General features: G+C 41.8%; 2 protein-coding genes across 3 annotated transcripts in view; both read left to right on the top strand.

The window, feature by feature from the left end:
• The window catches only part of LOC117485672 (receptor tyrosine-protein kinase erbB-4-like), a 304,065-nt gene that overhangs the window by 232,565 nt on the left and 44,792 nt on the right, over positions 1 to 26,708 (top strand). For both annotated transcript variants that reach the window (XM_034134304.1, XM_034134302.1), the window contains exons 14-18: positions 285 to 378; positions 15,848 to 16,002; positions 18,045 to 18,089; positions 21,044 to 21,176; positions 24,615 to 24,737. In XM_034134304.1, the coding sequence (XP_033990195.1) occupies positions 285 to 378; positions 15,848 to 16,002; positions 18,045 to 18,089; positions 21,044 to 21,176; positions 24,615 to 24,737 (550 nt within the window). The remainder of the gene's footprint in view (positions 1 to 284; positions 379 to 15,847; positions 16,003 to 18,044; positions 18,090 to 21,043; positions 21,177 to 24,614; positions 24,738 to 26,708) is intronic.
• Positions 5,075 to 7,726, top strand: LOC117485673 (COPII coat assembly protein sec16-like). Its single transcript, XM_034134305.1, has one exon. The coding sequence runs from the start codon at positions 5,174 to 5,176 to the stop codon at positions 7,649 to 7,651; it is 2,478 nt and encodes an 825-aa protein (XP_033990196.1). The 5' UTR covers positions 5,075 to 5,173; the 3' UTR covers positions 7,652 to 7,726.

The following is a 26,708-nucleotide window of genomic DNA, read 5'->3' as shown; positions in this document are numbered from 1 at the left end:
GAGGCGATTCCACTAAATATACAGACTATATAATACAAATATTGTGATTCAGTCAAAATATAACAAAATGTAGGCCTACTTGTTTTTCGCTCTGTGCTGCATTGCATTTAGATTATTTTCAACCACCCTTCACTTTTACTGTAGTATATTCTGCTATATCTTCTGAGGACACAAAGCCTTGTTATTGTTCTATTTCACAAATCATTTCTTGTCTCTCTCCCCTGTATCACTCTATTTCTCACCCTCCTAATCCCTCCCTCCTTCCCTGTCTTCCTGTCTCTCAGGGATATCCGAGAGTATGCCAATGGGTCAGTGTGTGTGGAGTGTGACGCCCAGTGTGAGCAAGCTGACGATGATTCTTTGACCTGCAACGGTCCGGTAAGTTTGCTCCTTTAGACCCTAAAAGTAAGGCAGATACCGACACAGTATTTTATCTCATGTGTGACAGTAATGTAGTTGTTGGAGCAGTTGGTTTGGGTTTGTTTTTATCTGTTAATCAAAGATAAATCATGGAACTATTCCTTTTTTTAAAGATAACCTGCAGGCTCATTTTTTTCAGAGCTAAAAGCCATGAGCCAAGGTAAATATAAGTTATAATGTGACAGCAAAAAGTTAATACAAGGTTAAAAAAAAATTCAGACAAGAGGGCTATGTATATCCTGTATTTTTCTAAATGTCAACGCATGCCATAAAAAGAGCAAAACCATCAACACATTGAACTAACTAAAAGCCGAATCAGCTGAATGGGCTAAACTGTTGTTTTCAGTGTTGATCCTCTAAAGGAAAACCATTCAAGGCCAGAGCAGTGCTTCACTCACCACAAAGCAAATGACTTGGAGCTGCAGACATTCCCTGTGGTCATCTGAGACTATGATTAATTATTGTATTAGCAGTCAAACTGTGCCTTTCAGCTGTGCTATTGATTATGTGTCATGTTCCGTGTCAAAGGTAAAACTGATTGTTTAAGCTAAGATCAGCATTATTTTGCGGGAATGAATTAAAACATCAACACGTGTGACTCTATATACATCTGTTTTTATTTTAAATGAACAGTCTTTCTTTTTTTTTATTCCAAAAGGATGTTTTTTCTCCCTGACACTTTTTGCATTTCACAAGCTCTTAGAATACTGCATGCTCTTTGAAAGATTGTTTGGGCGCAGCTGTACATAAGAAAAATGCCAGAGCGGAGAAAAAAAAAAAATCCCTGACCTTCATCTCTGTCTGCATCTCCTGCACACTACACCCACAGCCACACGAGCCCCCTGACCCCGCGCTTTCTCTTAAAATCGCATCTCTCTGTTTGATAGAGGGATGATTTGCGACAGATGCAAGCCAGAAGGGCGATGTTCTGTCTTCTGTGTCCCATCACACTCTGTCAGATAGTTCAATGAATGCCTAATGCAGTTTAGAAGTTGGTTGATTTCCAAAACAACTTGTGTGTGTGTGTGTAATGTGTATGAGTGTGAAAACATAGGAGGCAAAAGCCAAATTAAGTTGTGTGCGCCTGTTGTTGATGTTAGAGGGGATTTGATGTTGTGATTATCTTGGCTGATATCTCGATATGTCACTCTGCACCTGACTTTTTAGACATGTGATAAGAAGGTGGGTGTAAAGATTTAACAAAACGAAAAGATACCTTTAGCAAAAAAGGTGATAGAAGTACTTTGTAATGACTTGAACAGTTATATATTTGATATCTCAGCAAGTTAATTAGCACAAATACAATACAATGGATATACATATTTATACATATTTATACATATTTGTATATTTTTCTTATTGTATTTTGTATTTTTGGTAATTAGCACAAATACAATACAATGTATATACATATTTATACATATTTATGTATATTTGTATTATTGTATTTTGTGTTCGGATTGTTGGAAATGTTATTTCGATCTCTCTGTCTGTACAAACACACAGAAAAATTGACATTAAAGTTGACTTTGACTTTGACAATTGAAGTTAAGTTCACATTCATAATGTTTTTATTTTTTCAAAAGTCTATTCTAAAGGTTCTGTGTGACTTAATACGTTCAATTCAACAGTTGTTTCAATTTGTCCTTATTTCAGCAACCTGTAATTAACATGTTCAAGTACTGTACAACATCATGCAGCATCTCAGCCTGTGAGTGTGTCATTGTATGTGTGTGACATGACAAGCTGTTTATAATGGAAATGTCCCAGGGTAACCTGTTGCGCCACAAATGGATTACAGCAATCATGTTATGGCCACAGAGCCCATAGCAATTACATTACAGCTTACACACAGTGATTTGATAGGCCTAATGCCCTCTGCAGAGAGAGATTGGGGATAGGACTATTGCTATGAATACTGGCTATGTCGAGGACAGAATAGGTGATGATGGTAGAACAGTTGCTGTTGTTGATCACTGATCCATCAATTTATCTCAGGCAAGTACATTTGATACTGTTCCTTTAATGAAATATTAGAGAATAGCGTCATTTGACAATAGGCATTTCAACCTGTTGCCCTTCCTAATGGTTAAAGCTCATTTAGGATCTCTAAATCTATAGTAATTGTCATCTGACTCCACCCCAACGCACTTATTTGTTGGATGTCTGAACGTAGGCAGAATATATCTTCACCTGTATATGAAAGGTGTATAAAAGACCAAGGGTCAACAATGCAGAACAAAAGCATTCTGCAGAGTCTCTTCTTCACTTTGATATCATTGATAATATAGCCTACCATTGAAGGTCTGTGTGTAGAGAAACGGTTTTAAGTCGAATATGTCGAATGTTGGTCCGTGTTCTTCACATCTCGGAAATGTTTCCTTAATCTGCGCTATATTATTTATATTTTAATCAGGCACATTTAGGGACAGCTAAAGTAGCGCAGCTGCAGGTCCTCGCTCTGTTTACACCATGGATGTATAGAGAGGCGAAGTCCCGCCCTTCTACATCCGCCCCATGGGACCTTATTTCGGAAAAATTATGTATTGAAGTCAATGGAGAGAGAAAGATTATCTTTCGATCCCGTTTGAATTGTGCCACGAATTACACATATGATGTTTGTCAATCTTAAAAAATCATTTCCATGTCAAAAAAGTCACAGTTTGTCGTAAAACTGTTGAAATATAAGACTATGAAAAATACGCAACTAGAAAGACTACAAATCCCAGAGTTGCGTAAGTGATGTCATTTATGTTACACATTACACTCGTGTTACTCACCGAAACCTTGTAAAGCCGGTCCCGCATGCTGGCTCTTACGGAACCGACTAACTCCCCTTTTGTGTATGTACAGCTCTCAACATGACCAGACTTGTAGTGATTTTCACCTCTTTTAATACTTTTCGCCTCATTCTGAAAGAAAGAGGTGAAATGTGCCAACGTGACGGCCATCTTGGTGTTGGTGACGTGTGCGAGACCAGAGATGTAGTTCATTGAGCGTTTCACACAAAAAAATGTGGTACTTCACAGTTTTACGACACATTTTTATTTTTTTGACTTGCAAAATTATCTTTTAAATTGACAAACATCATATGTGTAATTCATAGCACAATTCAAACGGGATCGAAAGATAATCTTTCTCTCTCCATTGACTTCAATACTTTTTCCGAAATAAGGTCCCATGGAGATCCCCCGGAAGGGGAGGGACTTCGCCTCTCTATAATAAGAACTGGATACAGCGTCGGAGGCGGGGTCTCGTTCTTTCCTATGAGAGCTGCTCATTGGTGCATGAAGGCAAAATGGCCCAACTTTTGAGAGAGCGAAACGTCACAGATTACCCGTCATGCCTGGCTGTCAGAGCAGAAGAACCCGTATGTGCAGTCATAGAGCATGCGCCCCTTAAGCCCCGCCCCCCGAGCTCCCACTCTCGGCTCACTAGAATGAATGGAGAGAGAAAATAAATCTAGATTCGGCTTTTAGTGCATTTTACAACTTTAATGATGATGATTTACAGACGTCTCTTTCTATGGAAACCTGTTTGCGCCACAGGAGAAAAAAAAAATCAATATATTGACTTAGCTATTCTATGTAGAATAAGGCATTAATAAGTGTTTTGTAATGACTAATAAAGAGCCAATATACTGCTAATATGCATGTTAATTAACAACTAGTTGATGGTGAATTTGTGTACCTTAATATGAAGTTGTACCACTTATATGAACATTGATGTCTATGTGCCTTATTCTGTATTTGACATAATTGTTTCAATAAAAAAATATATATATAACTCAATATATTGAGATAGTAAGTTAATATATTGAGATCGCTAAGTCAATATATTGAGATAGCTAAGTCAATATATTGAGATAGTAAGTCAATATATTGAGATAGCTAAGTCAATATATTGAGATAGTGAGTCAATATATTGAGATAGCTAAATCAATATATTGACTTACAGGATTTTGATTTTTTTTTTCCTGTGGCGCAAACAGGCTTCCATACTTTTCCCATGTTAGTCAATGGGAAAAAGTATTTTTGGGCCGGGTGACGTCACGGACTGATACGGAAGTTGCAGTACCGCCGTTTGGACACAACGAATATTGGGCACAGAGTCCGGCGCACTGCGTGGGGGCATGGTTTACACATGTGCGTTCATGTCAGGACATTATTGCGGTCGCATCGTCATATGCATATTATCATCGTCACAGAGAATGTGTTTGTGAAGAATGTAAGCATATATGCAGATCTTTAATGTTAGGAATGTTATAAGAAGTATGCATAATGTCCTGCTAAGCCAGTGTGTTAATAAGTCTATTAATGTCCCGTTTTTGCTGCCATGTTGTTCAGAAATTAAGCTAATGCTAGCTAGTTAGCTAAGTTAAGCTATTCAGTGATACAGTGTGTGGATGAGATGCTAACTTAGCCTTTATTAGCTATGTATGTGTTTGCAATGTGTCTGATATGTTTTAGCAACAATTAGTGTTGCTGTTGCTTATTATTAATAACCAGAGTCTGGTAAGTTATTATAATCATTGTAATATGAGCCTTATTTCTATTTCTGTGTTATTTTGCAGAAACCATTCTCTACTCTACATTCCATCATTATTATTCACTACATTATCTTCATCCTCATCATCCCCATTTGACATCCTGTATGTGGATAAAGCGGCTCCAGCACAAACATCACAACACACACAAGATTCCCCAATATTGGTCCTTCGAGCCGGATAGCTTCACCCACGACAGCGCCATGGATGCACAGGAAACAGCAGCAGCTACGATTGGAGCTCATGGAGGAAGACAGCGACATCTTCCAACACACCTGCAAGGCTATAAGGCCAGTTTACCACAGTCTCTCTTGCCTAATCCTACCCCCCTCCAATATGTCACTTAGCCTGCAAACCGGGTTAGCAGCTGAGAGTGACCAGCTACACACTGCAATTGGACGCCCTCCCTCTTACTCCTTGCCAGGAGCAGCAAATAAGGCACATTTGTGGGACATGGCACCTTATGCTAGCAACATTCCTGACCTGCAGAATATGTGTGTGATGCCTCAACTGCCATCTCCCTCAGAGCAGAGCTGCCACAGTCATCAATCAACAGAATACAGCCTCAGTGAGAACGGATATGGCCCCCTCTCGTCACATCCATCTCCAACCCACTCACACTGGTTGGACTCACAAGCAGATAACCGCATCTTGCAGCAGCAGCCATTATCCATCCAGCTGGGACCAGCCACCAAGCATCAGGATAAGCTGCCAACGACAACACTGCTGTGCACGACTACAGCGACATTCCAGTCTCAAGACCTCCCAGCCTTCATGCCGAGTCAGAAGCAGGAGAGAAGCATATTGACTCAGTCTCTACCACCAACAGTCACATCTGCACGGTTGTTTGGAGCTGTTTCTAAGCCAACAGCACTTCTGGCTACAAGCACGGTCATGTCGGCACCTATCGTCCAAGGGATGCAAGCAACAGGTCACGTTGGCCAACAACTGCCAACAACTACAAGGTACCAGCCTGCTCACCAGCCATACCAGCCTGTGCCTCCTCCTGTGGCAACCACATCTGGCAGCATGCAGGAGGCAATACAAATCCCATATCAGTCTATGACAACGGCATCCGCAGCAAATCAATATGTTCCGGCCGCACCTGTCCAACCACCATATCAACCACATTACGCACCAGCGCTGTACCCGGCTCACCAGCTACCAGCTGCACAACAACCAGTGGCCCAACATCCAGTTGTTATGCCTCAGCAATCTTCCTACGGGCCACCCAACTGGTCTGTAGCGCTCTCACCTTATACACAGTCTGCTGTCCCCCAGCAGACAGCGTATCAGTCTCTACCTGTCCTTCCGGCACAGTACGCATATCAACCGGCGGGCCATCTACAACCGGCGTGCCAACCACCGCAGTACCAGCAGGGCCATCTACAACCGGCGTACCAACCGCCGCAGTACCAGCAGGGCCATCTACAACCGGCGTACCAATCGCCGCAGTACCAGCAGGGCCATCTACAACCGGCGTACCAACTGCAGCCTAGCCCATCGTCTCAGCCAGCCTATCAACTAGTGCCTTCCACCCCTGGTCCTTTAATGCATCAGTCTGTACCAGCCCTGCCAGTCCAGTATTCCATTCAACCACAGCATTCACTGTACGGGTCAAATGCTCCCCTACCTCCTAGACAGCCAGTCCCAGTATCTAAACTGCCTAAATTGGTGCGTGACAGCGAGAGAGAATTGACTCAACGACTGTCCGAAAGGATGGCACAGCGCCATCGGCGTGAAGGTACACAGCCCCCTAAAAGATACAAGCAATTTCATGCACCAAGGCCTCGCAACCATCAGGTCTCAGTTTACCATGGCTCTGACAAGTCTGAAGCTGAAAACCGTCATCCTTCAGAGACGACTCGGCCAGAGGCCAAGCAGCAGAAATTCAAGAGGATGTGTCTCTTCTGTAAGAGTGATGAGCATTACCTGTCACAGTGTTCAAACATCATCCAGTGCTCTCTGGAGAAAGTTGAAAAATGGATAGTAGACGGCAAACGTTGTCGTAACTGCGGTCGCACCAACCACCGGCAAGAAGCTTGTAACTTGAAGAAAGCATACAGTGAGTGCCAGGAAATCCACCTCAGAGTTCTCCATTGTGTTGCTAAGCCAAGTCCACGTGTCTACCTCATCACGCTAAATAATTGTGCTGTGCTCTCCAACTCCAAGCAAGGAGGGAAGGTCTACCTCAAGGTGGTGCCAGTCATCATCAGCCATGGGGACAAGTCTCTTAACACCTACGCGATCCTGGACGATGAAGCTGAACGAACAATGATACTGCCAGCTGCAGTTCAACACCTGGGACTCAAAGGTGAAGCTGAGTCTCTCTTCCTGCAGACCATCCGCCAAGATGTGGCCAGCCTCACTGGTGAGTCTGTTGACTTCCATGTGGCCTCTCTGACACAGCCTCCTAAGCAGCATCTCATTACGGGTGCCTTTACAGCGGGTCAGATAGCCTTATCAGAGCAGTCCTACCCTGTGACAGCACTCCAGAAGCGTTATCGCCACTTGAAGGGGCTTCCGCTGAAGAACTTTAGTAAGGTTCATCCGCTACTGCTAATTGGCTCGGATTGCACCCACCTGATCACAGCCAGGGAGCCAGTCAGGGTCGGCCCCAAAGGTGGACCCACAGCCATCAATACAGCACTCGGCTGGGCACTTCAGGTTCCAGTGAAAGGTTAGCAGTACGGTCCTGATTGGACCAGGAAGCCGTCAGTATCCTGGAAGCCCGCACTGAGAGGGTGAAGGTGGGCGACACACTAAGGTATGCTACACCTCTTCCCCGTGTCAGGGACGCTCCACCCTTAAAGGCCACTCCTGAAACAAGTATGCCAATGCTTCGCAGCACAGAGTGCAGACTCATTAAAGACCCAGCTAAGGCCAAAGTTCACAAAGCAGAGATCCAAAAGCTCATCGATGGAGGGTGTGTTACCAAGCTTTCTACAGAAGAAGTGGATAAGTCCCACAAATCCTGGTTCATCCCCCATCACCTCGTCCATCACAATGGCAAGAATCGTCTAGTCTTCGACTGTTCCTTTACTTACCGTGGTCTCTCACTTAATGAGCAACTCCTTCCTGGTCCAACACTTGAACCATCCCTTCTCGGCGTACTCCTGCGGTTCTGGCAGTATGCTGTCGCTATCAGTGGGGACATACGAGCAATGTTCCATCAGGTTCGTCTCCTGCCTGAGGACCGGCCACTGCTGAGGTGCGTCTGGAGAAACCTGATATGTACCAATGGCAGGTCTTGCCATTCGGCACAACAAGCAGCCCCTGCTGCGCAACGTTTGCGCTGCAAAAGCACGTAAAAGACAACGCAGAGGGAAATGAGGACGTACTACAGTCAGTGGAGCAGTCGTTCTACGTGGACAATTGTCTTCAGAGCCTTTCAACACCTGAGTCTGCCAAGCTCCTTGTGGACAAGATGCATCAATGACTAGCCTCAGGGGGTTTTGAGATACGGCAGTGGGCAAGCAATATCACTGCTGTTGTCTCCCATCCACTGCCAGGTCAGAGAGTACGGAGCTATGGCTAGCAGAGAAGAGCGCTGACCCTCAAGAGCCAGCTCTGGGCTTGCTGTGGCACTGTCCAATTGATCGACTTGGCTACCGGTCAAGGTCGATGGAGAACGCGACTCCCACTATGCGCCACATATACAAGGTGCTTGCCCGGCAATATGACCCTCTCGGAGTCATTATTCCCTACACTACGAGGGCCAAAGTACTTGTTCAGAAGTTGTGGGCGAAGAAGAGGAGCTGGGATGACACAAACCTTCCTCTTGACATCGTTCAGGCTTGGTCCATCTGGTAGAGGGAACTCTCCAGGCTGGCAGACATCACCCTGCCACGAACCGACACGCCACTGGAGGCTGCAACTGAAGCCACAGACTACACTCTGCACATCTTCTGTGACGCCTCCAAACAGGCATATGGTTCGGTAGCTTACCTCGCAACGAAGGTTGGTGACAAAGTCCATGTGTCATTTGTTATGGCAAGGTCTACGGTAGCCCCGAAGCGCCAGCAGTTGATGCCAAGGTTGGAACTATGTGCAGCGTTGACAGGAGCTCAGGTATCCTCTCTTATCCATCGAGAGCTCACCTTAAACATCACCCAGACCTATCTCTGGACTGATTCCACCACAGTCCTGACCTGGCTGACGTCAGAGTCATGCAGGTTCAAAGTTTTCGTGGGAACCAGGGTCTCTGAGATTCAGGATTTGACAGCCGAGCACACCTGGCGGTACGTTGACACAGCCAATAATCCAGCCGATGACCTCACCTGTGGCAAGACAGTAGCTGAGCTGGCGGCACCAAATTGGTGGATTCAAGGTCCAACATTCCTATGTGGCCTGCCTGACTAATGGCCGTCGCTTCCTGCCCCCACAGAGCCCGAAGATACTGACGAGCACAAATAAGGTACCTTCTGCGGCCTAACGCGAACCAGTTCAGCACCTCCAACACCAGACGTCACACAGTTTGACACATGGACAGACTTGGTCGAGGCCACCAAGCAGTTCATTCACGGGGCGGCGACTGACCCTTCCTTGCCTCAGTCTGACCTGCGTGATCTGACGCTGAAATCCTCCTGTTCTCGATCCCAGCCATGCAGTCACAAAACTCCTCATTAAAGATATGGACGAGCGCTTGCTCCATCCAGGGCCCGACAGGGTCTTTGCTGAGACTAGGCACCAGTACTGGGTCCTGCGTGGGAGACAGGCCGTCAAGCATCATCAGAGGACTTGCACTGGATGCAGGAAGTGGAAAAGGAAGCCGGTGATACCGATTATGGCCGACTTGCCTTCTGCCCGTTTGCGGCTCCTCAAGCCTCCATTCTTCTCTACCGGGGTCGACTGCTTTGGGCCATATACTGTCAAGGTAGGGCGGCGTAGTGAGAAACGGTGGGGAGTCATCTTTAAATGTCTCACCACTCACTGTGTCCACCTAGATCTGCTTAATAGCATCGATGCAGATGCTTTCCTCTTGGCCTTGAGGCGATTCATCACTCGGCAAGGCACCCCCTTCGAGATTCTCTCAGATCAGGGTACAAACTTCCGGGGAGCAGCTAGGGAGCTTGAGGAGGCGTTTGCTGGAATGATGCCCCAACTGCAAGAGGAACTTGCCAAGAAACAGATCAAGTTTCACTTTAACCCTCCAGCATCTCCCCACTTCGGTGGTACCTGGGAGCGCGACATACAATCGGTCAAGAAGGCTCTACAAGTGGTGATCGGAACTCTGTCTCTCCAGGGAGAAGTCCTCCTCACCTTTTTAGTCGAAGTGGAAGGTATCTTAAATGCCAAACCCTTAGGCTATGTGTCATCAGACCTCGCAGATCCAGATCCTGTGACGCCAAACATGTTGCTGATGGGGCGGCGGGATGCCTCCCTGCCACAAGTATCCTATGCTACAGACACCCTCAGCAAGAGGCGGTGGCGCCGTTGTCAAATGATGGTTGACCACTTCTGGGTGCAGTTCATCAGAAGCTACTTGCCATCCCTTCAAGTCCGCCAGAAGTGGCAGCAGCACACTGATGGTCTTCTCCAAGGTACTGTTGTGATGATAGTTGATCCTCAGCTTCCACGTACCCACTGGCCAGTGGGGAGGGTCGTCAAGCTGAATGCCAGTGCTGATGGATGCATCCGGTCGGCTGAGGTTCAAGTCGGGGACAAGACATACCTGCGACCTGTGGCACGCCTTGTGCAGCTACCAGCTCTACCGGACGACGATGCTGATCTAGGGACTTCTGCTGCGCCTTGGGGAATTTATTCTGTTTACATAATAGTTATGCTATTCTGGGGGCGGCTGTTTCCTTAATCTGCGTTATATTATTTATATTGTAATCATGCACATTTAGGGACAGCTAAAGTAGCGCAGCTGCGGGTCCTCGCTCTGTTTACACATGTGCGTTCATGCAAGCCCCCAGGAAGTGCGCCGGCCCAGAAATACTTTTTCCCATTGACTAACATGGGGAAAGAGACGTCTGTAAATCAGCGGATCATTTTTTTTAAACTAAATAAACTACCCAGTATGAACACTTGTATAGCCCTTATTAGAATCATGAAGTCCTTAAAGTTGTAAAATGCACTAAAAGCCGAATCTAGATTTATTTTCTCTCTCCATAGAGAACCGCAGTGACTCGTCCTAAAACCCGGAAGTAAACTCCTTCCGGTTCCTTCGTCAAAAACCAATGCAATTTCTCCATAGGATTTTGGAAAATAGCTCGAAATAAGGTCTGTGGTTGACACACATTTAAGAGACGGATCACGTTTTGTTCAGCCGGATAATATCCACATGTCTACCCTACTTTTATAATTTTCTAATCATAAATCTAGTCGCCAGAAGCAAAATGCTAACGTTATGCTATAAAGGAACTACAGCAGAGTCGCTGCTTCAACGTCACGCCAACTTAAGATCCATATTCAAAACTACAGATTCAAAATTGTACAAGTTGAAGCGTTTGTTTTAACAGTTTGCAAGAGCGCAGGTACTTGCTTTCAAGCAGAACAGGGCAAACAAACTTAGCGGGAGTGTTTACGTGTTCGGTGTAATGACGTAAAACGGCCTCGACAACTTCTGTAGTCCTATTCAGCCACATGTTAACAACCATCGTTTTTCAGACACGTAAACTCTTCAAAAATCACCAGTGGGGTCACTGCTGATGTATTTAATGTCATAGAACAAAACGTGATCTGTCTCTTCAATTTGTGTCAAACACAGACCTTATTTCGAGCTATTTTCGAAAATCCTATGGAGAAATTGCATTGCTTTTTGTCGAAGGAACCGGAAGTGGTAAAAATGCTAACTTACTTCCAGGTTTTAGGACGCGTCACTGCGGTTCTCTATTCATGCTAGTGAGCCGAGAGTGGGCGCTCGGGCGGCGGGGCTTAAGGGGCGCATGCTCTGTGATTGCACATACGGGTTCTTCTGCTCTGAAAAGTTGGGCCATTTTGCCTTCATGCGCCAATGAGCAGCTCTCATAGGAAAGAACGAGACCCCGCCACCGACGCTGCGGCTGTATCCAGTTCTTATTATACATCCATGCGTTCATGTCAGGACATTATTGCGGTCGCATCGTCATATGCATATTATCATCGTCACAGAGAATGCGTTCGTGAAGAATGTAAGCTGCAGATGTTTAATCTTAGGAATGTTATAAGAAGTATGCATAATGTCCTGCTAAGTCAGTGTGTTAATAAGTCTATTAATGTCCCGTTTTTGCACTATGTTGTTCAGAAATGAAGCTAATGCTAGCTAGTTAGCTAAGTTAAGCTATTCAGTGATACAGTGTGTGGATGAGATGCTAACTTAGCCTTTATTAGCTATGTATGTGTTTGCAATGAGTTTGCAATGTGTCTGATATGTTTTAGCAACAATTAGTGTTGCTGTTGCTTATTATTAATAACCAGAGTCTGGTTAGTTATTGTAATCATTGTAATATGAGCCTTATTTCTATTTCTGTGTTATTTTGCAGAAACCATTCTCTACTCTACATTCCATCATTATTATTCACTACATTATCTTCATCCTCATCATCCCCATTTGACATCCTGTATGTGATTCTACATCAGAGATGATGTGTTCTGTATTGAGGACCAGCACCAAGCTAATATAAAGTCCAAAGACTGTACTTCCTGTCTCTGTGTCAACTCTCTAACCGGAGTGCTGTTTTGGATAAAGCGGCTCCAGCACAAACACACACACAAGATTCCCCAATAATAAAATTTCTGTCTATTAAAGGTGGGGTAGGTAAGTTTGAGAAACCGGCTCGAGATACACTTTTTGTTATATTCCATGGAATGCTCTTAACATCCCGATAGCAATGAATATCTTAAGTGCTTTGACAAAAAATCCATAAAAGAAATTCATCTGTGGAAGCCGTAGTACTGTAAAAAGCACGACCAATCATTTTAGCCGGCCCGGCTAAAATAACTGGATGGCCTACCTGCCTGTCAGCCTTCTATCTGTGCACAAACTTATCTCGTGCCCTCATTGGTCATGTGCGCGTTCGTGTGTGTTGGAGGAGGGGCTCTGTAAGGAAGTGGCAGATTTTTTCCGGATGTATTTTCAAATTCTAGCGCACTCAAGCTGGTTTCTCCAAAATTACCTACCCCACCTTTAAGTCAAATTATGTTCTGCAAACAGAAATGTTTTAGCTGATACAAACACTTGCATGCAGTCACATTATTTTGCTTTGATAGTGAATCTTATAATATCTAATTAGATAGAAGTGCATCTGTATTTGTATGACCTATGATTTGAATTGTCATGTTCATATGTCCCACCACATCCATCTCTTTCCAATGTTTCCAACAGTTTTCTCTCATCCTCCTCTCTCTTCTACTCCTTGTATCCCCCCAAATCATCATTAATGCATACAATTATTTTGTGGTGAAGTGTGGGAGTATTTTTTCCGTACACCAGCAGAAATAGAGAGCAAGAAAACTTGGTCTGTGCATTATATCATCGTAAAATATTATAAATCATTCCTGATGTACTTGCGTTGAGAAGCCTTTTATGGTTGCCTGTTAAAAAGTCTTGACTATAAGCTCTGACACCATAAAGATGAATTGCCAATCCTCCGGAAATACTATGCATAAAAGGGAAGGAATAAAGAACAGAATAGATAGAAATATCAATTTACACACACACTTCCAACAACATTACACACAAACACACAAGCAGACCAATTTAAATGTACAGCAGGGTACTTTGGTTGTGACGCTGTGCCTTCCTGTCACTTTTTGGATGTCCCAGTGCCCCGCTGGACCAAACACTGTTTGTTTGCTCTGTCACATAATTTAGCTTGCTGATGTGATGGTACTATTGGATAATCACACACGCACAGACACACACCAATAGCCACGGGTGGGAAGACACTCATAAAAGCGAAGTGCCAGGCTCAACGCTAAAGCCAGTGAGAGCAGTGAGAATTTCAATTTGCATAATTAAACCAGGGTGAATGCATGTCCACACACACTCACAAACACAAGCTACAAAGAATGCACGCAGAGGCATTAGTCTACACTCACTCATACACACACACACAGTCACACACACTAGCGTAAATGCAAGCCCATGCACAGATGCTACTTCTGGTTATGTATGTACAAGCACTCATATACACTCCTCTACTTGCCAAAGGATAATTATCTGCCTTCACTATAACATTTTTTAACTCCAGTGCCCCTTGTTGTGTGGGTGTGGGTGTGGGGATGGGGGTGTGTGGGTGGGTGGATGGGTGTGTTAATGAATATGTTAACTAATGTGTGTGCAATTTTGAAATCAGCTGTAAGTGCTTGTGATCGAAATGCATTGTTGCGGATTCTGTTTCCACATACTAGTATTTTCATTTTGTCCTACTTTATCCTACTTCACCAGATTTCAGAGGGAAATAGAAATAGTACCTTTTAATATATAAAAAAAAAAAATAGCCTTTTTTGTTTCTGAACTCTTAAACAAAATGATTATCTAAATTCTGCCCCTTCTAACATTTGAGTTATAATTTCAAGTGTATGATGAGTTAACAGCTCCGCTAACGATACATTTCCACTCCAATCCTCTGACATGATCCAATTCAGTTTCATTTTGTTTATCAGATTCAGTTTCATTTTGTTTATCAGATTCAGTTTCATTTTGTTTATCAGATTCAGTTTCATTTTGTTTATCAGATTCAGTTTCATTTTGAAACCAAAACTAATTGTGTGTACTTTTACCTGCAGCATTAATCAATCAATCAATGGAATGTTTATCCAATATATGATGATGATGCGTCAGTATTAACCTATTAATGCCCTGTATTATAATTTCAGTCACAGTAAAACATTTATCCCGGTACCTAACCTTTTGAATCAAGTACATGTTGCCAATATTATTTGTAAAGTTACATTTTAGATGCAGGACTTTTACTTTAAATGGAGTATTTTCAGATTGTGTCACTGGTACTTTCACATAAGTCGTGCTTTTTCTTCCACCCCTGGTTTGTGTATGTGTTTGTCAATGAGATGTTCTTCAGGCCTGTTGATGATACGCGCTGTGTCTGGGAGAGCTCTTTGCCTCTCCTCCTCTCCTCCCCTACCTCCTCCCTCGCCTATATTAGCTCCATAAATCCTGTTCTAGGCGGATTGTTATGGTCATTGTGTGTGCTGTGAGCGATGGTTATTATCTGCCCGCTCCGCTCACACTGCTTTATGCGTCTTGTCTGCTCTCTCCCTCCCGTCCCCCTTCTCTCTCTCTTATTCACACTATATCTCGCTCGCTCTTACTGCCTCTCCTCTACACTGTGTTATTCAGCATCCTTAACCTCTCTCTCTCCCTCCCTTACTTTCTCTTATTACTCTACAGTGCTTCTTTTTTCTTGCTTTTTACCTTCTGTCTTCTTTTCCCTGTTATCTCTATTTCGCTCTCCAGACTCCACTGATACATAAACATTGTAATCTGTAAAGCTGCTTAGAAACCTGCACTTGGCAAGTTATTGATGTAGAAATATACCCATCAATCAGTTTACATTACAAACTTAGGATACCACAACACGTTTATCATCACCCAAGTGTGTGACACCACAGATTTGTCCTTTTTGCCTTAGTGTACAATGAAGTATATCCTTTCCACACTCAAGAAGTTTGGATAAAAGCTTGAGAGTAAAAACTGTTAAAACATCTAAACTTAAACATATATGAGAGAAAGCTGGACTTAACGGCAATAAGTAAACCTGATGCAAATAAATTAAATGTTCCAAATTTGCCTTTTATAAACAAGTTTGCAAGAAATTCTAACAGTTATGAATAACCCATGCCACTTACTTTTGTACAAAACAAAAAAAAATATTTTTCTTGTATAATTTTGTATGTTTACCTGAAAAGTATTTTTCTTCTCAATTCCCATAGGGCCCAGAGCATTGTGTGAAATGCATCCATTTCAAAGATGGTCCTAATTGTGTTGAAAAGTGTCCTGATGGCCTGCAAGGTGCCAACAGCTTCATCTTCAAGTACGCAGAAGACAACAATGAATGCCATCCCTGCCATTCCAACTGCACCCAAGGGTGAGTACAGTCAGGATGAGGACTGGTCAGAGGTGTTGCGTTCAATGCTCATTACTCCTGTAGGACATTTCAGTCATTCCTTCATAAACCAGAAGTCAGCTCTTTCAAACTATTACAGATAAATGAAACCAAGCGGTAATCATATACAAGATAACATAAAAATACAGGGAACATTTTCACCAATAGTCAATTTAGATGTCGTGGAGGGATGATGACCAATTCTTAGGAAATTAATTGGGTGATAATAGATATATAGATTGTTTGTAATAAACGTTTTTGATTCAGTAACTTCAGTATTACAATAATGGTGCTACTCTGCAGTTACAGAGCGTGCAAGCATAAGATGAACTAGAGCAATAATCCCTTTGTTTTGCAAAAAAGTACTTTTACGTAACCAAAACAAATACAGGTAAACCACTATTAACAAGGGTCATGATATTACAAATAACCCAAACTATAACCCCAATCGCTCCAGCTTTTTATTTCAGAAGAGAATCAAATGTATAAAGAACAGAAAGGGAACAATAGAGAGGCAAAGCAGAAGATGTAAGAGAAGAGGGGAAGAATAAAAGCCAGAGGAGTCGGTAAAGTACCTTGCCAATCTCCATCGCTCACTAGACACTGATCGCTGAATGCAATATTGAACAAGGGTTGGTGAGACATTGTTTTGTATTTAACTCCACAGGGAGTTTATGTCACTTCCTTGTGTGGTATTTCTCCTCTCCTGAGTGACAGCCTCCAGCTCACTCGAGCATAGCAATGTAGTCGTAAATGGAAAACACCGGGCTAACACTTTGTCACAGGTATAGCTTCATAAGAAGATCCGCCTCTCCAAAAAACAAGCTAGAAGGGAGAGAGATAGACAAAAATGGAAAGAGACGTACAGGGACAAGGCCACTATCCCCCATTTGTAAACATTCAAGGAGCAGCGATATTTTTTAAACTAGTATTAAGACTGTCAGACGCTACCAGTGCACAATATACATGAGAGATTTGAGACATCAACACCGGAGGACGTGTGACATTTCCAGCAGAGATCTTTGCTTTCCGTCAGAAGACAATGTAGCTTTGTAATCTGTCACCCATGTAGACACACTGAAACTGATCCTTTAGGATACAGTCGTGACTCTACTTACACAACTTACACGTATGCTTACACACACAACGTACGTATGCTCACACACACACACACACACACACACACACACACACACACACACACACACACACACACACACACACACACACTGACCCAATATGTTTTGACGGACAGCAATAAAAGGTACAATGGACAGATATGAGAAATCAATAGATTCTGGCTTATGTTCGCTGGTAGAATACAGCCATACTTGCTTACTGAAAATCAATACATTGACAGACAGGAAGTACAGCACTTCCTTTCAGTTAGAATACACTCAGATTCACCTTTGAGCATATACCTTTACTCAACACTAAAACATGAATGCATACTATTTTCATTATGGAGTATGGGCAAGTTATTGTAAACTTATTTATGCAGGCTTTACCACAGGAACATCCTGCAGCAGACAGAGACATACTGTATAGAATGCTTAGTGCCATTACTGACGAAGGGAATGCATATCTAATCATGTTTATTCATATGTTGTATAGACTTCAAAAAGGCTCATTACATTAATATATATTCTTCTCTCTTACAATGTGTGATTTAACACATTTAGTTTGCTACTTTTTTAGTAATTTATGTAATTGTAAATCATATTATGTTTTAATTCATCCCTATGTGCGTAAGCGAAAGGTGCAAAAGGTGTGTGCTGTAATAGAGAAGGCATGCATAACAAAATGTCACCCCAGAGTAAAGAACTTTCCATCATATACATTTGTATTATCATTAATCGCAGTAGATAAAGGCTTCTGGAAGAAAATATTAAGTTTTTCTTGAATTTATAATTGACTATTTACTTAATTGCTTTGCTGAACTCCCCACACAGTTTCATAATCCTCAGATATCTGACTAACTAACTTATTACTTTTTTTAACTTGTCCTGTGTTTGTTTACTTAGGTGCATTGGACCACGACTGCAAGACTGCATTGGCTGGATGGACAGGTACACAATTATTTTCTGTGTATTTCCTTTCATACACACACTCATACACAGTAAACAGCTTTTGACACACACACATGAACAAACAAACACACACTAACACACACTAACACACACAGTAAGCAAAGTCTCTGATTAATGGCTATAGCTCTAAGGCCAAAAATCCCTGTGAGCGTCCTTAATGCCTGTGTGTGTGTGTGTGTGTGTGTGTGTGTGTGTGTGTGTGTGTGTGTGTGTGTGTGTGTGTGTGTGTGTGTGTGTGTGTGTGTGTGTGTGTGTGTGTGTGTGTGTGTGTGTGTGTGTGTGTGTGTGTGTGTGTGTGTGTGTGTGTGTGTGTGTGTGTGTGTGTGTGTGTGTGTGTGTGTGTGTGTGTGTGTGTGTGTGTGTGTGTGTGTGTGTGTGTGTGTGTGTGTGTGTGTGTGTGTGTGTGTGTAAACAATTTGCCTGGTTCTTGATAAATTGATAGCGCTTTAGCTTTTGTTCTGAGGCGATTGCAGAGAGTGTGGAAACAAAATGCCTCTAACAGTTTACATGAAATGGATTCAAGATTTCATAAGAGAAACAGCTTGGCATCAAGTGGCGTAGAGAATTGTGGGTTGGTGTTTTGGGGGTGGGGGGATTTTGTTTTTTGTTTTCTAAGAACAAAACAAGGCTGATAGGCAGAGTGAGCAGTAAACACAACATAACTTACTGATGGATCTGGAGATCTGAAACACAAAACTGCTGCCAAATAAGAACAGAGCCACGCATATCAGAACATGACAGTGCGATGGTAAAATGTAGTGTTCGACTTTGAACTTCATCAGAATGGAATTTTTTTTTGATTTATACTATCTAGCAGCAGAGCACGAGTCTTCCTTAGGAAAATAATTGAGCTAGATACACAGACAGACAAACAAATCACAATTTAGTGAGTATTAACTGATGAATATTCAATCCTGAACCCACTGAGATCGACATGTAATGAAGGAGTTTCCTACCATATCAGAGAGAAAAAAACACGCCTTCTAAAAATCTGCTCAAAGTCTTACCTTTACCTCCTGAAACAGTCTTTGGGACACTGTCAGCAGGATGAAGGGGGATTGCAGCAGATGGGGAAAATGTAGCTATCAGCTGACCTGGTGAACAGACCAGCTCTTATCGGATCTCCGATAGCTGTGTCTAGGATACAGCAGTAGACGCCCAGCTAACCCCAGGCTTAGCTGCCTGCTCTTAGGTGTCACACATCTTGTAAATCTCTCACCGGTAGAAGGTATTGGCTTTTGAGTACAGCTGAAAGTGGCTTATCAGAAATACATGATTACGCTAAGCCTTCAAAGGCCATCGTTTCACCTGGCATTAACATACATCTTGTGTGATTGTGAGCGTATCCGATTAAGCTGGATTAATCACTTCCTGTCATTTACTCGTGTAATATTTAGTCTGATAAAACTGAAAAATAATCCCCCGTCTGACACATTGCCATTTGGTAGTATCTTTCCCGTTTAATTATAAGAAAAGTCAGAGCTTCCTGTTGTCTGATATTTCTGTGTTCACTCATTGGCTCCCTATGCATGTGTTTTAAGAAACTAATGGTTGTAATGGTGGAGAAACATTGCATTTAATGTGGTCAAATGCATCACTGACCATGTGGAAATGTGGCGTGCTGGGCAACCTTTAGAACTCCATGTCTTGAGTACGTTAAAGTATAGCTGGGTCTCACATGATCACTCAGGAGAGCATTTAGGCCAGTCAGTTGGAAGAATCGTGTACGTGAAGCGTGCAGATTGCATTAGACCTCTACAGTGGTTCTCAATGCTAAATTGACATTTGATCATGTGCCAAATCATACAATAGGTGACCGTCTAATGTTGAATTACCTTTTCAGTTGTTATTGAAGAGAGTTGGATATGGTTAGACGCAACCCTAGTACCTAAGCTACAACCAGAGGACAGTTAGCATAGCGTAGCGTAGCCAGAGAACAACAGGTGAAAGTAGCACTTTATATCTTGTTTGTTTTATCCGTTCAAAGAAATTACAAAATGTTTCCGAATAGCGTTACAAATATATTTATATTAAAAAAACTATTTCACAGGAGTTATATGATGTACTATTGACAAACTGTTGCGATTCTCTTGTTTTCACTTTGGATGATATTGATCCCCTCATTTTACAAGAGAGCAGAGAAACTATCCCAACAAATAATTGTGACCAGGATATTTAATCATTTGGACATTTAACAGTTGAAAAATGAAGCTGTCAATGCTCTCCGGTGGACAATATATGTACAAGTGACTAGTTGACTAAATTACTTCAAACCAAACAAAGAGTTTCGTACAGCTTTGACTTGTTAGCTATCCATACAGACATACAATAACCTCTATAAGCGGATTGATTTTCACCCTGTGCGTGCCAAAGAGAGGGATGAAGGGGAGATACCCATGAACCTATCTGACTGTGATTACATTCATCCTTGCGGTCTGTGATATACAGTCTAAAATAATAGCCTTTTTCCACTGATTTAGGAGAATCTCAATAAGACTTGTGTTTACCAAATTAAAGAAAGGCAGCAGTGTCAGATAAACTCTACTCCCTCATTTATGCAGCAACTCTGTAGACAATTTGCAGTGAATATCAAGAACATTTTGAAGAGGCTTGATTTCAAATGATAGCGTCAGTATGCTGCTGAGAATTTGCTTTGATGGTTATTTCCATGTTTTTGATCTCAGCCATGATTTTAATGAGAGGGCATCGAGGAGTATTTGTAACCAGATGAAGCTTTGTAGAAAACAAACTGAAGGTGATAAACTTTTTGAGGATTGCCCACATAAGCATATGCTTAAAGACAAGTTCTAATGTGTTTGTTTATTTGCTTACCTATTTATTCTCAGTGTGCAAATGGCAGCATAAAAACGATGCAGACTTTTATCTTTTTGTCTTTTCTACTCCTACTCAACTGCTCCTTTTTTTATCTTCAGAACCCCTCTGATCGCAGCAGGGGTGATTGGTGGCCTCTTCTTGGTGGTGATCATGGGGCTGAGCGTAGCCGTGTCTGTTCGACGGAAGAACATTAAGAAGAAGAGAGCGCTTCGTCGCTTCCTGGAGACAGAGGTGAGCACAAACTGCTGGCAGATCATCTTGTCAGAAGAATGGGAGTCACTGTGAATCATTAGACATTAGTGACAGTTGAATGTCACTTTCCCTATCCTAAACCTTTAATATTGTTTGGTTGTTTTCAATTGGGAAAATTACTTTACATAAATTAGGCTTTACACCATTTTTCTAAAAATATCACTCATCACCGGCTTGAGCTTCAATATCAGGATACATGTGTTTATTATCCTTGCAAGAATGGAAGTAGTCTTCACATACAGAGCATATGGGACAATGAGTTCCTGAACAGTGTCCTTCAGATGCTTATACAAGAGAGAGTGTTACATAGTCACAAGATGGAGGAATACCGGTTCAAAGTAGTATACAATGTTTAGTTTAGATTAGATAAGACCCACGTCAGAAATGATCATGCTTGTCATATGTCAATCTCCCTAGAGGCTGAATCATCATGTTAATCACATAGCTATCATATGCCTAAAACAGTGTGTCCTGACGCTCGTCTAGGTAATCATACATCCTGTCACGTACACAGCTACAGTTTGGCCTTTGTTATCATCAGCTACTCTGATATTGGAAGAGTACATTCAGTATTTTCCCAACACAGTTGTATGTCACTTTCCCTATCCTAAACCTTTAATATTGTTGGGTTGTTTTCAATTGGGAAAATTACTTTATATAAATTGGGCTTTACACAATCAAAACCATTAAAAACATGTGGAGAAATAGGAGGGGGAAGATTAAAACGAAAATTAATGAAAGGGGACCAAAGAAAAAGTATATGTTTTTTCTTTGACAGATTCTTCATAAAATTGACAATCTTGAAGACGAGTATTTCATTAATTTAAGAGGAAAACAACATCAAAACATAGGAAATGCCTGAGGGTGTTTTTTCTGAGTTAGTAGGATTACATTGTTGGATATGAGTGTGTGTCTATGTGTGTATTGTGGCAGTGTGAGTTTGTGTGCATCCCACACACTGGGCACATTTTGTACAAAATAAGAGAAAGCCACTCTGAAAGAAAGAGTATGAGACTCCACGTCTCCAGATGGCGACTGCGGAGGTGGAGAAAGCGAAAGAAATTCAGAGGCTCAGGTGTTGACTTTGCCATAGTATACTGGAGAGGACACTTCTGTAAGAAGAGGTAAGGGACCATGCCATTAGAAGAGAAAGCACCTTTCCTTTGTGTTGGAACAAGAAGAGCACATCATCTACTATAATGCACTTCTGTGTTCATATATTCACCGCTTTCCCTCTCTTCACAGCACACAAGTGTCAGTGGAGTGTCTTTGCAAACAGCTTCTTTAATGACAAAATAGCCCTGATATGGCTTGTTATCATACTTACACTTCTACTGCATAGTTAGTGAAGACCGTTATGAAAACAGCACGAGGAAGAAGCATGCTGTTATTCCTAATAAAAAGCAGAATGTGCTGCAAACAGTGTTAAGTGTTATCTGTCGAAAGTGGTGCCTTTTTTTAACAGGAAGTATTTAAAAAAAATGTATGGAAGTAGCATTCAGAGGAGCTAGGCAAAAATGTACCACCCTGTATGACGGCAGTGGTGACTCACTTATTATTGTGTTGCTTAACGACATGTGCTAAAGTCTATTCTGCTGTGTATGTAAAGGATGTCACTTGTATAACAGCTTTTTAAACAAATCTACCATGACTTATAGTGCTGCACAATATATATTGTTTCATTATCGACATCACAATGGTGTGATTTGTGCAATAGTCAAAACACCTCATGCTCCACAGTTTTTGCTGCTTGATATTAAAATGTTCCATTAATACCCTTGAAGAGAAGTGTGACTGCTATGACATCATTTACATTATTTACAGAGATTAAAGGATAGACAGAATGTGTTGCCAGTTAGTGATATAAGGCACGCACTGCCAACTACTAATCACAATCATTTTTGTTCCAATCATGAAAAGGAGGATTTGGTTGCAAAATAAACATAAAGTCAGTTCCATGAAAATATTCCAGCTCCAGAAAGGATGAATTCGGCCCAAAACTTTGTTGTCATCAATTCCTGTAATGGCTCATATCGCCAAAAATATATATTGAAAAAAAAATCCGGTTAGTATTATTCAATTTCATGCAACCCTTGAGTCGAAAAGTTTATGTTTTCAATGAATTATGATAAATAGTGTATTAATGTTCTCATTATTCTGCAAATTGTTAAACAGTATGACTCCATAGTTGTTTTCAGCACCTCAGTGTAGAGTGAGACTGTGGACAGCTCCGCTAGCTGCTACGTAGCCTCAACATCTCCAGCTCCACTAATGCTGGACAGCTCCCTGCACAGTGCAAGAGCATACAGTCGGGTGTGAGTGATCGGCGAATGTGTGGCCCCCGCCTCGCTTTGTTTCCACCCTGCAGAACCTGATTTGTTATTCCATTTAAATGAAGAATGGCTATTGTTTTTAATCAAATGGTAACCATGAGCCAGAGGGACAGAGGCTGCCGGCCACAGCCAGGCTGATTTACACCCCGCTTTGTTTTCCTCTCTCTGCCCTCCCTCCCTGTCTAATCTCACAGTCTTTGCCTAATTCTCCTTATATTGCTCCCTCTCTTACGCTTTTGCATCCTCTGACTAATTCATCCGCTCGCTTCTCCATCGCTGTCTTGTTGTTGTTTTTTCTGCCACATCTTCCTCCCTCCATTCCCTCATATAATCTTCCCCCCTCTCTGGCTGTTAAATCTGTTCGTCCCTCCACTTGAGGAGTAATGAGACCACAAAAGTGTCAATCCCTTTTCAGACTTCGCAATTATCTACCCCCCCTCCACCCATCTCTCTCGATCTTCGTCCACCGACCTCCATCCACTGTTCCCATATTAAATCTCTCACTTGTGATATTGAAATGGTAATGGCACTCCAGGGATTGGATCTGTTTTGTTGAAAAAGTTAATGTAACCTTAATGTACTGAAAAGTAACTTACTAAGATTATGTATGCATGATAAGATCAACAGGTTTCAAAGGATGCATTATATATTGCATTCAAATTTCACCATTTCAATAAATTATTCTTATTTGAAGAATACATCAATTGGGAGTACATCCATTGTAATTCATGATAAAAGCTTCACAGCAGGACTTCCTTGAAATTAGTTCATAGTTTTTTGGAAACAACCTTTTTCACTTGAACAGTATTGAATAATAGGAATAGGAAATTGAATGTGTACTTCTTAATGCAATTTTACTGGAAAATGGTTATTTAATTTAAGTATTAAAGTATGTTAAGTAAACATTTGAGCATGGACGTGTTTCGTGTTTTATCCTAAAGGTCAATTATATGTAATTGCTTGTCTTTACAAGAGCGGCTGTCTGAAAAACAAAATGATCTCATTGTTTGGAGCTTGTGTCATATGCTGTGGGTTACAGTAGGCAATGATTAAATTGCTTTTGTGATATTTGATGTGTTTTTAGCTGGTGGAGCCTCTAACACCCAGTGGAACAGCGCCAAACCAAGCTCAGCTTCGCATCCTGAAAGAGACCGAACTCAAAAGGGTCAAGATCCTCGGCTCTGGGGCCTTTGGGACTGTTTACAAGGTAAATCACACAAAAAAGTCATAACTCTTTGCATGTGTTTCTGTTGGTAATTGGTGGGAGAAAATATGAAAAAACCCTCAAGTTGAGATCATAATGTGATATAATGAAAAAAGGAGACGACAAGAGAGATGAATTGCAGGATCATTAATGACAGGAAATGAGATGGAAGGCTGGAGGCGGGTGATGAAAAGAATAAGTAATAGCAGATACTGAGACCCCCGAGGTTACAGTGAAATAAGAAGTATCTGAGGTCACAACCAGTGTGATGATGGGATGTGGAGAGGTAGAGAAAGACACAGCTGAAATGAGAAAGAACAGACTATCTTGCTGAAATCATCATTGGTCATTTTGTACATCCATTCACATTATAACACATTTCTGGGTCAGAGGTAAGTTAGCGGGAGCGCAAAAGTCCTTTTTCAAAGCAACATCTCACACATTTCCCACACACACATGTTCCTCCTAGGCGTGTATGAATATATTGTCCATTCAGAGTTTAATGTTTAGCACTACAACCCAGAAATGTTATCTTGGTGGCAATGATACATCAGAGAAAATTGTGAAAAAAGTGTCCGACTCTTAAATGATTACAAGTGAAAGGCCTGCATTGAAAACGCTACTTGAGTAATAGTACAGAAGTATTATGAGCAAAATGTACTTAAAGTATCAAAAATAAAAGTACTCAAAGGGCAGAATGTCTCTTTTCACAGTTTTCTATTATTATAGAAAAAAACCTTTATTTGTTTGTTTTGAATCACTAACAAATACATTTCAAAGCATTTCAAACCATATGTTGAGCCAATTATAAGTACATACTGGGTTCATTAAAATCATATAATAGAGGAAATCATGTGTTTAGATAGTAACTATGAACGTTAAATAAATGTAGTTAGGTGAAAAGTACACTGTTTCCCTCTGAAATAGTGGAGTATAAATATCATAACATGTCAAGTACAAGTATGTCAAATTATTACTCGGGTGCAATACTTGACTTAATGTACATTCCAGCACTGAGCTCCTAACTCTCCTCCTCTGCTTCCTCTCGGGCCTGAGGAGCAGTGTTCTGATGCTGAGATGCTTCCTGGCAGCAGGATCTCATTACATCAGCAGCTTGATTGCACCATCTTATTATTTCAAGCACAACTCTGAGACCATGGCTAATGTTGAGGGTCAGCTTTCTGATTGACTTGCAAATGGAGTGTTTTTTATTGCGGCTCACTTCTCATTACACCAGCTGTTAAGTGTTGAGCTGCTAAAGGTACCCTGTAGGGTTTCTGACCGGTAGTGGTGCCATGGCAACATGCACGTATAGTGCAGGCAAGTCTGAAAACACAAAGAAGAAAATTAACAGATGTTACATTTCCTTCGGAGATTGACTGGCCATTTAATGAAAGCAGAGCAAAACTAATGTCCATTGTGTTCACACTATATCTCAGGTTGAGGTAGTATCCTTATTGTAAAATTGTAGTCTGAGAACCTCTCAGGTTTAAAAACATGTCTCTATAAATCTGCTTTTCAAATGGGAGGCATGAATATTTTATTAAGAATAAGATGCGTTTGGGAATGCACAAAATGTATTGAAGTGAAAAGCAATGACTTTTCCACCTGAGGCATCTTCTTAATCCTCACCCGGCTCAGTTCACCAATTGACCTGGACGTGGTGGATGATGATGTGCTTAGAATGGGAAAATGTTGATCATTGAGCTCCATGACAATCAGGTTTATAATGGACAGTGAAGATGTTAATGAGGTAAAGACTTGCATTCACATGTATTTAACAGGCAAGAATACAAGGGAAACATTTAAAGAAACACCGCAGTCTCCTTCGGGGGTCATAAGCAGCACCATTTCACTGTTTGTAGTTTTAACTGTATTTTTTAGAGCTCATTTAGTGTGAGGTTGAAAACACAAGAACAGAGTCAGTGGTAATCAAAATACTGTCGAAATTGGATACAGAAATATTGCAATACA

The sequence above is a fragment of the Trematomus bernacchii genome, unplaced genomic scaffold (assembly GCF_902827165.1).
Source record: "Trematomus bernacchii unplaced genomic scaffold, fTreBer1.1, whole genome shotgun sequence".
Lineage (NCBI taxonomy): Eukaryota > Metazoa > Chordata > Actinopteri > Perciformes > Nototheniidae > Trematomus > Trematomus bernacchii.
Note: the sequence above shows the minus strand (reverse complement) of the source record. Positions and strands in the feature narration are given on the sequence as shown.

Bases quoted from the DNA above. Each gene is read 5' to 3' on its own strand.
- LOC117485673 (XM_034134305.1), top strand. From the start codon at position 5,174: ATGCACAGGAAACAGCAGCAGCTACGATTGGAGCTCATGGAGGAAGAC.